This window comes from Acromyrmex echinatior, chromosome 1, assembly GCF_024713525.1.
Source record: "Acromyrmex echinatior isolate Ae372 chromosome 1, ASM2471352v2, whole genome shotgun sequence".
NCBI classification, from domain to species: Eukaryota; Metazoa; Arthropoda; class Insecta; order Hymenoptera; family Formicidae; genus Acromyrmex; species Acromyrmex echinatior.
In genome coordinates, this window is record NC_141852.1 from 9,736,083 (window position 1) to 9,753,807 (window position 17,725).

General features: G+C 36.8%; 1 protein-coding gene across 2 annotated transcripts; it reads left to right on the forward strand.

Moving 5' to 3' along the window:
- Window positions 1-657: 657 nt before the first annotated feature.
- LOC105145982 (putative rRNA-processing protein EBP2 homolog) lies at window positions 658-15,451 on the forward strand. Of its 2 annotated transcripts, XM_087409548.1 has the most exons (4): window positions 801-868; window positions 951-1,037; window positions 1,129-1,961; window positions 14,853-15,451. In XM_087409548.1, the coding sequence occupies exons 1-3, from the start codon at window positions 818-820 to the stop codon at window positions 1,945-1,947; spliced, it is 957 nt and encodes a 318-aa protein (XP_087265674.1). In that variant the 5' UTR covers window positions 801-817; the 3' UTR covers window positions 1,948-1,961; window positions 14,853-15,451. The 2 variants fall into 2 exon arrangements, with proteins under 2 accessions (XP_011054218.1, XP_087265674.1); XM_011055916.2 differs by lacking the exon at window positions 14,853-15,451 and having other exon boundaries at window positions 658-868; window positions 1,129-2,077.
- The last annotated feature ends 2,274 nt before the right edge of the window (window positions 15,452-17,725 follow it).

The following is a 17,725-nucleotide window of genomic DNA, read 5'->3' on the forward strand; positions in this document are numbered from 1 at the left end:
TTTCTAGTTTTTCTTAGTATTGTATGCTGCATTACAGAGTAGAGAAAATTGTAATTGCATCGTGCCAAGAGTGTACATAAAAGTTTCGAGAGTATACATGTAAAAGTCGAAAGAAAGTATACATATAAAATTTATTAATTTTCTTATCTGAGAACGTTTCCATTTTAAATTATTCTCATAAACTATTCTTGTATGGTAAATGGAAATTAAGACACGTAATGTAAGTTTAATTCCTGATAAACTGGTCTGCGGGAATAACACGACGCGACTTGGACAATACTTTGATTAACTTGTTTTAACGCAAATAAAAGTATTTGTTGTTGAACATGTGGAAAAAAGATTAAATATCGGGTATTACAAATCGTATAATCAAATTTTTTCTGCTGCGAGAAATTATTTTGAATTAATTAACATAATCGGGATTTTCGAGATAAGACGTTCGTTCGTATCGTTAAAACGATTGATGAACAAAAATTATTTTTCGACTGTAGAAGAAAATTCTCTTTGTATCAAATATCAACTTGATAAAAAATGATTCTTTATCGTCTGTTTTTATATCACAGTGTCTTTGATGGATAAAAATTTTTTTAAAAAGAGAAAGTATCTTTTCCTTTTTTGCTGATTATTGGTATTATACCTTACGAATAATTTCCAGATTGCTCCACCAGATGTCGCTAGAAGCATCGTCGAAAGAAAATTCGGAATCCGTGGAGTTGGAGGGTGGCGTTGGCGATGTTGTTCTCGAATCATTTAGGAGCACGTTCTACCGGTTATAATCACAATTAAGTAAAGGTAATAGTTTATTAAATTATTCACGATGACAGAAACATCAGAATCAAACTCAGAGTACAATTCGTCCGATGAGGAGGTGAGTATTACGATTTCCTTGAGCGCTTACCACTTAAATCATGCGCATTCTAATCTAACCTCGTTTAACCTCACGTGTTCAGCTACAAGACGCCTTCGCGAAGGGATTACTGAATCCAGGGCTCAATGTGGCAATCGAGACGAGTGGCAAGCAATCCAAGAATTACGTCGTATGTGATTCTTTTATCAGAAATTACTACAGTACATTTTGGAATCTTTTTATTGTAACTTAACCTAACTCTCCCTCTAAACAAATTGTAGAATCACATGAAGCAAAAATTGGATGAAATAAAGCTGAACTTGCCATGGATCGAGAAACTGGATATGGTAAATGCACTTGCACCTTTGGCACCAGAATTGGCGCTTCAAATGCAAGAGCAAGAAGTAAGACGAGCTAAGCAGCTACAAGGAAATAGAAAGTTACCTCAATACAAGCCGTCTGAGGATCCAGTTGTGAATGACTTTCATAGAGAGAACATGTTTCATCGTCAAGCTCAGGGTGCTGTTATGGAAGGTGTTAATAGGTTAAAGAAGCTTGGCATATCAGTATCTAGACCGGGTGATTACTTTGCTGAAATGGTCAAATCTGACGAGCATATGCAAAAAGTGCGAGAAAATCTGTTGGAAAAGCAGATAATGACGCAAAGATCGGAAAAAGTAAGACAATTGAGACAACAAAAGAAGATTTCAAAGCAAATGCAAGTCGCGACAACTCTAAAGAAACATGCAGAGAAAAGAAAATTGATTGAAGGTGTTAAAAAATATCGCAATGGTATGCGACAGGATCTCGATTTCTTGAATGATAAGAAGAAATCGCAAGGTAAAGCTCAAGATAAACCACAGGTAAATCGCAAGATAAATACGAAGGCGCAGTTAAAGATGCAAATGAAGGCTGCCAAATTTGGTTATGGAGGAAAAAAGCGCCGTAGCAAATGGAACACAAGGAGCAGTTCGGCTGATGTTTCTGAATATAGAAGACCAGAGAAACCGAAAGAAGGCAAAAGAGGAAAAGGTGGAAAGGGAAAACAAAGATTAGGCAAGAATCGTAGGACGCAAATGAAAGCAAAGAGGAAGTCGTGAAGGATCTTTAGTCAGTAAGTATCGCCAGTAATAATCATATGTTACATATTATATGTTATACATATGATTATTACATATTACTTTTTTTGTACAAAATTATATGATAAAATAAATTATATGATGCTATTCACTTTCCTGTTTTACCTATCATCCATAAATTTAGCGAGACGTCGAAAAATACAACCGTCGGTGTCAATTGTTTTTCGTAATTTGAACTTTTCTGCTTTATAAAATTTTAGTCGAAACGCTCCGACGTTCAGATTCATAAAAGTGTCCTGCAAATTTGTGATATGGTTTGTTTCATTTTTGACATTAGAATAGCACGATAATTAATAAGAGTGATGTTAAATATTTTATTTTAATAATTATTTATTATGCATTTATTACTAATCGACTCGGTCGACGACTTTAAAATTAGAATTAAAATTTTATCGATCCCTTTCATTACGTAAGTTCCAATTGAAAACCGCGACAAAGTATTGTCTCTCTTAAATTTCCGCCTGTACAATAGTGGGAAAGAGCGCGCCTCGACGCGAAATTCGCGCTGCAAAATTCGATCACCTAACACATGTCCCGCATTAGACAATCCGTTGTATGTACACACGGTGCTACACGCGTAGGATGCCGATTACATCGTCTATTACATCCCTCCGTGAATCGTGCGCACCGATACACACGTATGCGAACCCGCTCTCGCGATGCTCCTCATTCCCCGTGCGAATGGTCCGTCGTTTCCGCTGGCTATCGATGGTTGATCCGTCGATAGATGGATATACCCCGACATCGATAACGATCCGGATCTGTCGTTCCTCTTGTAGACCGGGTCTATCATTTGGACGTGCCTTGGCGAGCGGGGATTGAAAATTTGAGGGGTGCACCGTACGTGCACATGCAGGAAGCATACCTACATACTAGTAACTGAGTGATCTAAAGAAATAAAAGAAAACTTATTCTACACGTGGGTTTACTGTATAAATAAGACGAAGTTTAATTCTGAAAAGTAATATTTAAAATTAAAGAATATTAAAATATCACACTTTTATTCTGTCCTGGATAATGAAAGACTTTAGATTTCTAGTAAAATTTAAATAGAATCTTTGAATTAATTTTAAGATAAGACATGCTTAAATTAACTTATTATTTTAATTCCTGTCACATTGTCAAGTTGAAGCAAAATGATATTATAAATTAAAGCGTTATCTCAAGTGACATAATTATCAAACTTGAATATACCCATCCGAATCACTCGGTACGAACGCGTTTCACGTCCGTTCAGATTGTCGAAGTACGGTGGTTCACAGAATACTGGATAATACGTGTGATTGGGCTCTGAATGTATACAACTTGTTATTTGACGAGCGGAAATACCCCGTTGCGAGTTGCGTACATAAGGCTCGTATCCTCCGTTCGCGAGCCTGGATGTATGCACGTTATATGTACATATATAACACCTACATTGCATTATGCAAGGTGCGCATACGTTGCGTGATTGTATAGCTCTCCATCTCTAAATACAGAAAAATAATACTTTTAAAAAATAAAAACTAATAAATAAAAAATAATAACTATATATATTAAAGGGCATAGTTAATTACACAGCTAATTATATATGAATTTTAGATGAATCTGAAATAATTTCGAAATGAAATTTCACTTTTTAGTAACAATTTTGTGCAATTAAATTTATGAAATTTCTGCGCTGTGTAGAGCATCTATAATTTATACACGGAAAGGATGATTTTGCTAAAATATCAAAATTTAGTTAGGTTTAAAAATAATTTTGTTGAACCATATCAAAATACAGATACAATAATTACAGAAGGATCTCAACTATAACGAGCAGTTTTGACGTTCTAACAACCAATTTAAATATCTTACATAATTATTATTTTAATGATCCAATAAAATTATTTTTATATAATATTTGTTTTAAATTACTAATTTGTACTAAATTATATTTTATCAAAATCATTTTTTCCGAGTAATTAAATTTAGAAACTAAAATATATTATAAGTGTATTTGATTTGAAATAGAAGTAGAAAGGTAGGGTACATGTGATAAATTTTCGAAAATATTTTTTTTTTATTACGTTTGCCGCGGGTTATTATATTCAAATCCCTCTAGTATTTTCTTCGATGCATCATTCTTCGTTCCCATTGATTCGAGCGCACGAGAATTCACTCTGGGAATCCGCTATCCGCGTAACAGCTGTTTTTCGTCCCGGCTTTCGACGTGTTTTCACCTTTTTTGCACGGTCCGAATCTAGGCAATTACATACGTGTCAGGGGTGACGTGTGCGTGTATAGTATATCGGTACGCTGTTGGTGCTCGCTTTCTTATTCTGTCTGTCCCTTCTGTCTGTATTTCGCGTACCTACAGTGTATGCTCCATTTGATGCGCGTCCGAACATCCGTAAAAACGGCGAGAGGCTAGATCGCGGAGAATAGACGGATCGATATAGAGGAGAAATTCATTTGGTGGTATATAGCAATGCGTCTCTAGTCTCTCAAATCGGGGATGCGGAAATCGGTAGAGAAATCATTCAATTCCTTTCTGTTCCTGTCCAAGATACGGATAAATTTGTGGACGTTCAATTCGGCCAGCCGTATCTGTAATCTGAATCGTCATATTTATAGCCGGAATATATATATATATATATATATATATATATATTTATACATGTATATATGTATATTTATCATACATATATATATATATATATATATTTCCGGACTTGTCGCGATTTTGCGGAATAAATCCGAGGTCTTTTTTTTTATCCGTGCATTCGTGCGCGTACATATGCGCATATGTATGGAAACGTGTGGAAGGTATCCAGACGAATATGGGCGCATCTCGCGAGCAGATATTTGTATTGACGACAACTGCAGCGTGACACGTATCCTCCGTCGGTTGCTAATGGGCGAAATTTGTTTCGTCCATTGTCTGCGGGCGATTTGGCCGATTTGGTCGATTTCAAATTTACTGAAACCGTTACATATCGTACCTATTGCCGATTGTGCGAATGTATCTGTATACCAGACGGCAATGAGCCCACGGAAATGCGACACGTCGACGATTCAATATCCATCTCAATTATCCATCTCCGATAGTGCTTCTAAAATGATCCTACGTATTACAGAAGCGTGACGCTCTCGATCGCTTAATCGATATTCATTTTGTGGTTTACAGTTATTCGCTTATTCATTGGTTGCTTCATAACGATTTGTAAAAGATTCGCACGTTTGGTGAATATTGAAAGCTAATTAATTTTGAATTTTTCCTTGGTAAAAATTAGATTGAAGATGTTGCGTTATTAAAGTACTTTTATGTTAGTTTAATTTAAATTTTACGTTTCAATTCGCATATTTTTGCAAATATTTATGAATTTTAATTTGGTTAATTCTACATCTCCCCTCCTCCTGGTAGAAATGTATGCAGTTTTCCTAAACATCCATCTACTTACTGTCTAGTATTATTGTATTCTCATTAATTGTAAAAATATTGCATAGAAAATAGACAAGAACTTAATTGATAAGAGTTTTATTCAGTGACTGAAATAATTCAATAAAAATATGTACAACTTGCATGTAAATATTTCCAATTATTGTTTAGTATATATATGTGAATAGATTATTATTAGAATATTGTGTAATCCATTTGCCCTGTTTGTTCAATAAATAACTTCATCTTTTATGCGTAGCAAGTGTAGATTAGGCGTTAGATCTAGATTGGAATCCTAAGATTCCTAAGTAATTTTGCTTCTCAGTTATTAAATAAAGTTAATATAATTGTTCAATAATTGTTAAAAGAATGCATGCAGAAATTTTTACCAAAAATATCAAACGAACGATTTGTTGAAATATCTGTATCTATCTATCTATATATATATATATATATATATATTAGGTGTTGGAATTAATTCGTAGCGTTTTACAAGTGATGGGAAGTACTTTCATTAATGTATTTTTTAATGCTCATGTGAAATAAATAACATTCTTTCATTAAAAACGCTACGAATTAATTCCAACACCTAATATATATATATATATATATATATAGATACAGATCTGAAAATAATTGTGCTTAATCGGACCATCAAAATAATTATATAGGACGCTCTTATATAGTTTGCTAAAATGTTAAACTTTTTGCAGCATTTAGCAACATTTAAAGCGTTTTATATAATTATTTTGATAGTTCAACAAAATTATTTTCAGATCTGTGTGTGTGTGTGTGTGTGTGTGTGTGTGTGTGTGTGTGTGTGTGTGTGTATGTAATCAGTTAAATCTTTAGATACATATTTCAACAGAATTATTTTTCCATGTGTCTATAGTATCAGCGATTGTACGATTGAACGGAGGCGACCGGAATTCGCGCGGGTTCCGACTTCCGTTCCTCGTGCCATTCTCGTCAGCAGAAATAGCGGCCACGTGTTTTTCGACGTACTAACGAGCTTTTTGGGAAGCGTAAAAATCGCTGCGTTACACGTGCATGGATACGTGCGTGCACGCGCGTGGCCCGGGATAGTTTACGGGGAATAATACAGTTGCCATGGCAGACGCGCGGGGTATAGTTGGCCGTAGGGTACTTCTGCGTACTCTCGCACGGTGTGTACCATAAAGCTCGTAGTAAATCGACTGTGCAACCCGAGCTCTCGTGTTGCACGCGTGGAGTGAGGAGGAGAGACGAGAGAGGGTGCAACGGTGGTGCAGTAAGAGGCGCGGGATGCGGGGTTGCCGCGGAGAGGGAGATGGGAAACCATTATTGAAATGCAGTAAATGGCCGTGAGTTTCAATTGCCCCTGGGTGCTTCCACTATGCCCTGCGAAAGAGCGTAGCGTAAGAGGGGTAAAGAGGAGGCGGACAGGGGCAGGGAAAGGCGCCCCCTTTCTACCCTCTCCCTTCCTCCCCCTCCCTCGCTACACCTCCCTTGCTCCTACCCTCTGTGCACCCCGCATGACGCGCACCCGCTCCGCCGCGAATGGGAGAGAATTACGAGCGTTCGCCATGATTCCGCCCTTGTCGGCACGCGAAAACATACGGGACCTATTGCGACCGATAGCCGTCACGGTGACGATCAATGCGCTTCGGCTCGTCCTTGCGGAGCTGTGAACTGAATTGTCCTTAGAAGTGCCCCCTCGAATCTATTCACCACGATTTGTTTTGACGCATGAAATCTTGACGTATATTCAGTGAACACTCCCGATGTATATGTACATATAGATATACATATAGATATACGCGAATGTCCAACTGGTCTCTGAGAATAGCTATTGTGTAGTCGCGCTGTACGGTAAGGAAGAACTTCTTCTCGGAAGGATAAATCGCATTGACATTTATTTTTAGATACGCTTTCATACGCGCCTCGTGTATGTATTCAAAAAGCAGCGTTTGACGGAAATGTCGTATAGCACACAAGAGTTGAATCTAAATCCACTCTACCGTTCTCTTTTTTTTTATTATAGACTCTATCCGGTATGGATCGATAGAGCGTAGGTATATGAAACTTTTCAAATTATACACGTAAACTGCTTTTGCTTGTAAGTATTGTAATTTTATGTAAAAATGAACTCTCTTTTTCGGAATACATTTCACATATTACGGATTTCTCGAATAGGGCACGTATTACGAAATTATTCGGAATGGATTCCGATCGGAAATAGTTCAGTTATTCCCTAGATTTCTATTTCTAGGGAAAACGAAATAATTCCGATCGGAATCCATTCCGAATAGTTTCCGTAATACGTACGTAGGTTGTTTCTTTGTAATTTCTCATTATTAACCGTTTATTATTTTCATTAATGCTTAAAAATGGAGAAACTGACGATATTTAACGCTCTGGATGGAACAAGAGTTGCGCTTCATTGGCACGTAGTCACATTCTCATGGGGAAACAACAGGCACCAAAATGCGAGCGTTAGGTAACACAGTCAGGGAGACAAATGCGATATAGCGTCTCATACCTATATCGGAATTTCAATGGAGTAGATGATATTCGGCGATTCGCAGACGCCGGTAACCAAATTGGACCCGTGTGTCACCGGCATACCAATAAGCAATGCGCCGAATACTCAACCGTAGGGCTTTATTTTCCCCGAGCACGACGGTCATTCGTTCGCGAGCATGCAATAATTCGCTTGATCTTGCGAGCCTCATGCAACACGATGTTTCATGCAATACCTCTGATTAATATTTAGAAATGTTACTTATCGATCTGGTGCTCTCGATTGGATACTCGATTGTAACACGTATTATTCGCCGCTGAATGCCGCAGAATATCGTTTGATAGATTTTTTGCATATATTTTTGTTTAAAGCAAACGAGCCGTAATTTTGTACAAAATATTTATATGCTTGACGTAAAAGATTTCAATCAGCTCGGTCGGAACCGTAATTTTAATCCGTGCGCGTTTACATACGTAATTAAATTAAGCCGCAATTATTTGCATTTTTAATTAATGGCTGTGTTGGAAAATATTATTAACGACCAACGCGTTGCAACCTGCGCAAACGTAATTCTGTCTCTTTTACGTTGTGATTGATTTTTATCTGTGAAGTTTTATATATCTAGTATTTCGTCAATAAAGAGTTATATTTAGAATCAATCAAAGATATTGATTTTGCAAAGAAAAATCATATATGTTTATGTTCAACGAAAACGAAGCAAGATGTTGTTAAGTTATAGCTGTTAAGTTATAGCTGTTTTTCGGAAAAATGGAAAAATTCCGAAATGTACAAATTATACATTATATTAAACGGCTATTCAAGTGAAATCGAATAATACAATATATCGCTTATCTTGGAGAAATGTCGGAAACATGGGAGACATCATGGGATCAAAACAAATAAATCTATCACATTTATGCTATCACATTTATTGAAAAAGTTGGACAAGAATTGAATAAGGATTGTATTATTTAAATATGTGAACGCTTCTTTTTGAGAAAAGAAATTCCTCAAGACGTACAATTTGACGCCATAATTGTATAACGCAATAAGACATAACTACTGTATTCACTGTGGCACTATTTTGTTATAATCTCTATAGGTATATTGAAGATAGTAGGAATAGAATATGCAGGTATATTACTAGACACTTTTAATGCTTATGAAATCATTTCATCCTTGTTATTTATCAAAAAATAAGAATAAATGATGATCGCGAGTATTATGAGTTTCAAGTGGAAGGATTTCTCGAATAGGGCACGTATTACGAAATTATTCGGAATGGATTCCGATTGGAAATAGTTCAGTTATTCCCTAGATTTCTATTTCTAGGGAAAACGAAATAATTCCAGTCGGAATCCATTTCGAATAGTTTCCGTAATACGTACGTAGGTTGCTTCTTTGTAATTTCTCATTATTAACCGTTTATTATTTTCATTAATGCTTTAAACAGCTCTAATAAAACATGAAGAACGTCATTATTATTTTTAAAAATATTTTTAATATCTCCAGTATGCGTTATATATTCTGAACAAATGTATAGTATTTATAGTTGAAAAAATTCTATATAATCACTTCTTTATCTAAATCTAAGAATTTAAAATAAATTTTCCCATGATCCTGATGTTTCTTTGAAATAAGCGGTATATCATTTGAATCCGTTTAATATAATATTATATATAATTTGTACATCTCGGGATTTTTTCATTTTAGTTGAAAAACAAACTTAACTTAACATTCTCTTTATATCGATTACATTGTTTATAATTAGCAATTTTAATTATTATAACATTCCACAAAAATTACGATTCTAGTCAACTGATTGAAATCTTTTACGTCAAGCATATAAATGTTTTGCAAAAAATTATGGCTTGTTTGCTTTAAACGAAAAATTCACATTTTTACTTATATAAAAAATAGAAACAGATGAGAATTGGTTTTTGATTTACATAGGTCCTTGCTCTCCCAGCAAAAATTACAATGTCTAGACAATAATTCGAGACTTATAACTTTCACATAGAGTTAACGAGCGCTTAATACCAGCGCTTTACTTTCACGAGAGTAATCATATCGCGCCATCAAAGAGACGCGCAATAAAAAAGAAGGCAAATATCAATACAAGATATACCGGCGAAGGAAATGAACGGTGAGAAGGAGATTGAGCGGGGTCGAAAGGTCGAGTTTCATCCTTCTCCCTCTCTTCGGGGTGTGTCGCATTGGCGAGAAAATAACTCTTTGTTAGGACGATCCTGCTAATAATGGAGTCGATATTAATCGTTTGCGCTCTTCTACGGGAAAGCGTTCGTACCCGCTCATTCGTTAACGTGGGCGGGTAAATACGTGAAACGTATCCATTACAAGGGAAAGTGGGGGAGGCCCCGTTATTATTAACCACGCGGAACGCCGTCGACAGACAGATAGACAGTTGCACGTATTTGCTGCGGGAGCTCATTACGCGATCTCGAGGGCGTAATTTTTCTTTATAAATAGCCGCCGTGAGTTCGGGGTGGAAAGAGAAGGGATAGAAGGGACCTACCGAGGGAAAACCGCTGGGCTGTGACGTATGGTCGGCGTGTCGGCTACGATAAAAACTTTAACTGGCCCGAAAGATGATCCGCCTCGTTTCGCCCGCGGCAACTAACAATAGATCGCTCTGCTTCAGTTCGTCTCCTTCTTTTTCCGCTCCTTCCGTTTATTCGAGGTTGAGGAGGTTACTACCAAGCACGCGAATTTTGACATTTTGTTTCTAGGTCTGTCATGTACACGAGAAATTCGTTGGAAGAATAAAATAATAGTAATTTTTAATATTAACCCAGATTTCTCATCTCAACGTGTTTTATTAATATCTCGACTTTATTCTTGTTTAAGCAGACATTATTTGACTTTTTATTATCTGACGCGACGGGATATTGAATGAGATATTTCTTTCATATTATTCAATATTCCTGTCTCTCTTATATCTAATATGCACGCTCTGTTATTTTTAACTAGTTTTCACTATGCAAAAATGTAATCGTTAAATATTACTTCATTTTGGAAGAACAACCAAGAGAATCATACAGGATATGCAGTGTATTTGAAATTTCTGCTCATCCAATTTGTATTGCTCAAATCGTCGCCGTCTCTCACTGCGGTTACAAAAGTGTACAGTTACGAAATTGACGTTCCAATTACACCGCAGTCGAGTACGGCCGTAAATACCTTGTCAGTGCTTCTAGCTATTTCCTTTCGGTTCGGCTGTCATGTACGAACTATTTCGCTTTCTCTCTCTTTCTCTCTCTCTCTCTCTCTCTCTCTCTCTCTCTCTCTCTCTTTTTCTGCTTCTCTCGCGCATGCTTGCGTTTACATGAAGGTAATATTAAACGGAATATTTGATAATCGTTAATCATAAACGCTAATGAGTTTCCAATTGCGATTCTGTGCCATCAGTGCGATTGACTGTCGTAAGAATATCTCGTCTCTTAGATCGTCTGTTAGATCCATTATTTAATTACATGATTTCTTTCCTCGATGAATATTCCTTTGGATTAAAATCTTAAGTCGTTTTACTCATTTGATGATTTGATTTCTCGCGAATATCATGCATGTTGATTTATGAATTCGGAGTTTTAGAATACCGGAAGCGACGTGAGTGTATCTGACAGCAGGCGTTTACGTTTAATTGCGGAGAGCGGCAGATTGAAACTTTTTCCCGTACCACCTGTGTCAAAATCGTTTAAATCCTCGAAATCTGATTATTGTGTGTAAACGTAGTACGGAAAGTTTCGCTTTACGTTTCCCCCTCTCTCTCTTTTTTTGTAATACCTCGTAAACGTATTGACTAAAGACAAACATTTTGAGAAGAATTAGAAAGAATTTTTGTTGAAATAACGGTAATTCATTAAGATGATATCGATACATTATTAGCAGAATTATCGAGCACGGAAAGAATAATTTTGCTGAAGTATCTAAAAATTCAACTAAGATACAGAAGAATGGGAAAATAATTTGTTTGAACCAATAATTAAAATTAAATTAAAAAATAAAAAAAATAAAGTTACATAGGAAACTCAAACACGATGAACAACGCTGCCAAAAATTGTGACATTTTAATAACTAGCTTGAGCGTCTTACATAATTATTTAAATATAATATAGTCCAATATAATTATTAATTTCAGATCAATATTTAGTTAAATTTTTAGACACTTTAGCTTAAAACCGTTCTTTCCGTGTGTTTACCGTACGTTTTATATAAACTGTATGCCCAGACAGAAAAGTAGTTGGAATATGAAAACAGAAGGGTGCAATCGAGATTACGTTCGCGCTTTATGTTGCGATAGCGTAAGCAGCATTTCACGGTGTTTCGTTGCGACGATAAATTTCGGTCTTCCATCGTAATATTCGCGACAAAATGGTGCGGAAATGCTTGGGTATTTTGCAACGATTGCCAGTGTTGTTTATCGGGTAATTTCACGCGCGGTGAAATTGTCTACTATTACAGGTCACTTGCGCGTCTCTTCAGATCGAACGCGGGAAGAATACACTCGAATACTGGCTTTTACGTGGAAGAGATTCCGTTTCGTTAAGATTACGCGATGCAATGATATTTCCATTCCCACTGGGATAGAGACATTTAACTGAAAATTATAAAATTACAGAATTCTAGATATTCGCTACGTTATACAATAAAGTGATATTATCAAGAAGTAATGATAATGTTTATTCCGCCTTTGGTACATAGGTAATCTAATGACACTCTAATGCATCCGATAGCTATCGACTCTGTTGATCCTTTCATCAAGCTGCATTATTGCTCGGCTTTTCAGCATAAACTTCCCGGTAGAATAGGTTTTTTTCCGTGAAACAACTCCTTTACATCTATTATGTATGAATCTGATACACGGAATTGATTTCCATGTTAAAAACCGCCTGTAATATTCAGTACGCTACGTTAGCCCTTTAGGGTACCAATTTGGTGTAACGTGCGTTTCAAATTCATGCATGAATAATAGATCCGTGTATATACCCATCTCGTCGGCGGTGCCTATATGCGGGTTGGTAAACGGGCGACTGCTCATTTCTTTTTTCGTCGATACTCTATCCGCCTCTATCTCGGCAAAGTGAAATTAAAACTGCGGAGTTCGCTGGTTGCGCAGCCACGCGATTTTTGCCAAAGGGCTATTCGAATATGACCAACATTTCTCGATTATTAAACTTTAACATTGAATCCCCTGCGCGATATGTCACAAACTCCGTTGCATCTAGATTTAGACATGTGATTGCTAAGTAAATTACTATTTTGTGAGAAACTTGACGTATTATATTTTTTATATTTTAAAAAGAGAATAAAATATATTTTATTTTACATTTCCATATAAAGCAAAAAGTAAAATTCAATATTTTCGCGTATCTTTGTTCGTTCACATTTTTATAAATAAATGGAATGAAAACGTGTCACAATGTGATTTGTAGTTACAGCGAGTCGTGTGAATCAAATATTAAGGTAATAGCGGAATTATTCAAAGGTACCAAAAAGGAGACGAGTCTCTCTCTGATTCTTTTTCGACTTTTGCATCGTCGACCGTACCATTTTCTTTCGTTTGGAGAAATATGGTTCTCCGGTGCGCATTGCAGCACTTCGCGAGGCGACAGTTAAAAGAGAGTTTTGTAACTGTTCGCTCTTTAAGCATAATAGAGGTTGCATATCGTTGAACTCTTTATTGCTACGAATGCCAGAATGTGCCATTAAGTGGAAATCTGTTTCGAGTGCTTTCGTTCGAAATTGATATACGACACATCGACTGACAACGCGGAAAGAAAAGTACGGTATGCTTTATTCGTTAAGTGTTGCTTACATTAAAATTATGAGAAATTTTGTCTAAAAATAAAAAAAAAAATTATTAAATTTTAGGATGAGGAATTATGGCAACTCTGTACAAATCTGTGCAGAGAATGTCTTTAATCAACTCAGATTTAATATAGTCTTTCTTGACGTCAGACTGATTGATCATGAGAATTTATAAGCAGTCGGCAAAATGAATGAAATTTATAACATTCAAGTTAAATTCATAATCGTGTAAGTAATTTAAATATTCGTACGCTCTTCTACTTGCCTCGTCTCGTTGTAGAATAGAAAAAGACGTAAGTACCCTGCGAATTATCTCAGTATAAGCGCGAACTTTACGGATCACACGGCGTCGAGTACCGCGTTTGCAGACGCTCCTTGTGCCGAAAGTTGGCGCACCTCCGGATAACTAACTTTCGCCTTTAAGACGCGCGAATGTGTACATTAAGACCCTTGTACATAAGATACAGCTCAACCATACCTCTCTCCAGCCCGATCTCACTTCGTGCATCATGCATCAGGTATCTTCCCTTACCTCCTTCTGTAGGGGAATGAGTCGACCGCGCCGACTGATACGGTGGTACTTCCTAATTAACTCTCTAGATTTCCTTGCACGTCTTCGTTGCAGTGTCATTATCCTCACCCCCGAAGCCTCATAATGCGTCTCTTGTACGCTTACTGAGCGTGAATTGTATCGATCGATAGCGGCCTTTGTTGATTACATGGAAAGACTTTTGATAATGATGATTATATGTGTGTGTGTGTGTGTGTGTGTGTTTGTGTGTCTAAAAATTTACCTAGATATATCATAGATTTAAAAATAATTTTGTTAAACTATCAAAATTATGTATGCAGCAGTTCAAACTGGTTGCTAGAATATAAAAGCTTTTGCAGCATTGCTCATTATACATGAGTATCCTGCGTAATTATTTTGATGGTGTAACAAAATTATTTTTAAATCTGTATCTAGCTGAATTTTTAGATATTTTAGCAAAATCATTATTTCTATGGTAATAGCTTTTGAATTGATACATAATACGCTTATCCGAGAAGCAAAAACATGTAAACAATTTTTCATAGATATTTGCATAGTTTCTGAATTGTAAACGATTAATAAATATTTTTTTTTTCTAGATAAATGAAACAATTAACGAGTAGCTGTATTAAAGTCAGCTGTACATAAAATAGCACGGGTGTTTGTACTTTCTTTTTTTAAAAGCAAAGTGTTACATAATTTTTTTTACAACTACGACGTCTCGGTTATAAGAGACATGATTTAAGTACGACGTAAAGCCCAAGCGGCGTGTCTAAAACTCCAGTATGATCTCATTGAAATGCTCGGAAGTACGCGATTCAAGAAGAAGGAAAAGGAGGAGGAGGAGGAGGAGGAGGAGGAGAAGGAAGAGAGGAATGATGGAGCTTGATTTTCCACATGATGAAGAATGTCCGAGGATGTTTGGTATTTCCAACATAGTTTCCCATATCCGGATGGAAAGTGAAGTCGCCTGGGATGGCCCTCGGGTCGACGATGTCTGACGGACGATGATCCCATGAGCGTTTCACCTATCGAAGTGGTTTCATATCTGGCAACTTTAAAGCCGGCGTCAGATGTAAAGTTACCATTCGCTTTCCTCACTTCCTCGTCCTCCCTTTCTGCTTCTGCCGCTCATTAGTGCTGGTATATCTGTTGCTAAAAACATATCTTGCAAATAAATCGCGAATATTAAACTTTACGCACATGATTGGAAACGAATTATGCCCCTTGGGCAATCTTTCCTTTCTCGGCCCTCTCGCCGGAAATTCGCGGATCGTCGAACCGTATTCGGATTTGTCGAAATTATTTCGTCGTCGATGCTCGTATATAATACGAGCCGCGCGGTGCCGCGAGCGCGAATTAGGCACAATCCCGGGGTATTACATTGCATAATTACATACCCACTTCATTATTGCGTACCAGGGGAGAGCGAGCCGGACCACGCGCCGCACCGGACCCGGGCCAGACCAGGCCAGGCTATGCCAGGATGAGCGGATGGCCGGCGGTTAAACCTTGGGCTTGGGGGGGATGAAAATTCAGTTCGACGTGCAATCACCGAATTTCAGACACGTGTACGTCAGTAAATTGCCGCCGATACGGAAATATCGGATGGACGCATGAATTGCGAACATGTGCGCGCGCACGAGCGTGTACACGAGCCGAGTTCGCCGTTGCGATTATATATTTATATACGCTGGGGATTCGATTACACGGGCACTCGGCTCTCGCGTCGATGACGTTGAACGTTATAATTTTAGCAGATAATAAATAGCTGGGGTTGTGTGTCCTGCGCGGGCGGGCCTACCCGAATTCTGCGTAAATATTCATGATCGCAGTGCGTGTGCGTGCGTATATGCACCAGCGCGAGGATTATTGCCGCGGATAAGCCGCGACGGCCTGCGTGTTATGCGTATATGCGTCCGTTTTAAGCGGCCTAACGTTTTTCACGAGTTAAAACTATTGACCGGAGTGTATGTGGGTGTTGCGCCCCTGCGAAATTGTGGCACGTTGGCGGCTCTAATGCGCGCATTTCCAACCCTGCCGCGGATAATACCGGCTTTCGCTGCGAGAGAACGTCGATCGACGACTTGTGGATTACCTCTTTCCGCATATGGCACGCCGCGACAGCCCTGTGTTAACGCCATTCGTCATCCTGACGCGTGCGTACGTTTTTTTTTCCGCACTTGACTTCATACAGTTGTTTTATCAACTGTATAACATCGTTGAAATGCTCGAAAGTACGTGATTTGAGAAGGAGGATGAGGAGGAAGAGAAGAGGGGATGGACCTGAGAACCCTGCACTTTTACAGAAATCTAATAAGGGCCAATTTATTACTGAAAGACAGTAATTAATTACTTATTTGGTCCTTATTCAGATCCAGCGCACTTTGTAATATACAACACTTGTACATCAAATTTGAAGACATTATCCGTTGAAATTATTTAATTCCTTTGACATCTGAGACAAGGTATATGTTGGAAAAATAGACAAAATTTTGAAAAAAAATTGTTTAGTATACATTATTTATTTAAGTATGCATAAACTAAATTAAAAAAAATTTTTTTAAATTTTTTTAACATGGTTTTAATCAAATTAGGTCTGAAGGATCAAAGATATTGAACAAGAGTGCTTTTAGTGCTTAATATAAATAATTAAACTGTATTTCGGTATATTGATCATCGATATTAAATTTTTTTTATAAAGGATAATGGCTTTAAAATGATTACTGAAAGTCACTTTTCAATTAGATTCATCTTAACGTTATTTTTACATTATTATGACTTATTCTGTTCGAAAATCCCAAATAAAACACACAAGTCATAATAATATTATAAAGACATCTTCATGACCTTATTTATCATTTATTAGTTCATTTTTAAGTCAAATAATGTCAAATTATAATATGATTCTGTGATCTCCCTGAGGAGAAACTTGATTTCCCGTAGAATGCCCTATATTTAGATATCTCTTCTTTTATCAATTTTCTCTTTTATCAGAGCTTTTATAAAGATCCAAATACGGATAATATTGAAAAAGAACTTTTCTTATATACATTTTTTGAAAATTTTAATCACTTTTTTTTTAATTTAATGAGAAATCTATCATTCATTCAAAATTTAATTTAAAGTTGTTTATCTTAAAAGCCTTTGTGATCTAGTCGTAATTGTGTTAACACTTTATATGTGAACGTAATCGCACAATTAGAATGGTTTACGTTTCTTTGATAAAATCCGTAATATTCCAATTTTAAATAGACTTTTCTTTTTTTGTTTCAGATCGACCTGTGGTATAAATAGGTCAGAGAAATTTCATCGCTTCTGGAAATCTGAATAAATTGATTTTTGCTTGGTAAGTAAATACTATTTATAGGATTTTACAATCGATCCAGTGTTGTGTCATTACTGGTTGCCAGAATTTAGGTACTGGCACAGTACTGACAAATTACTAGTACTCAAGTACTGGCTAAGTACT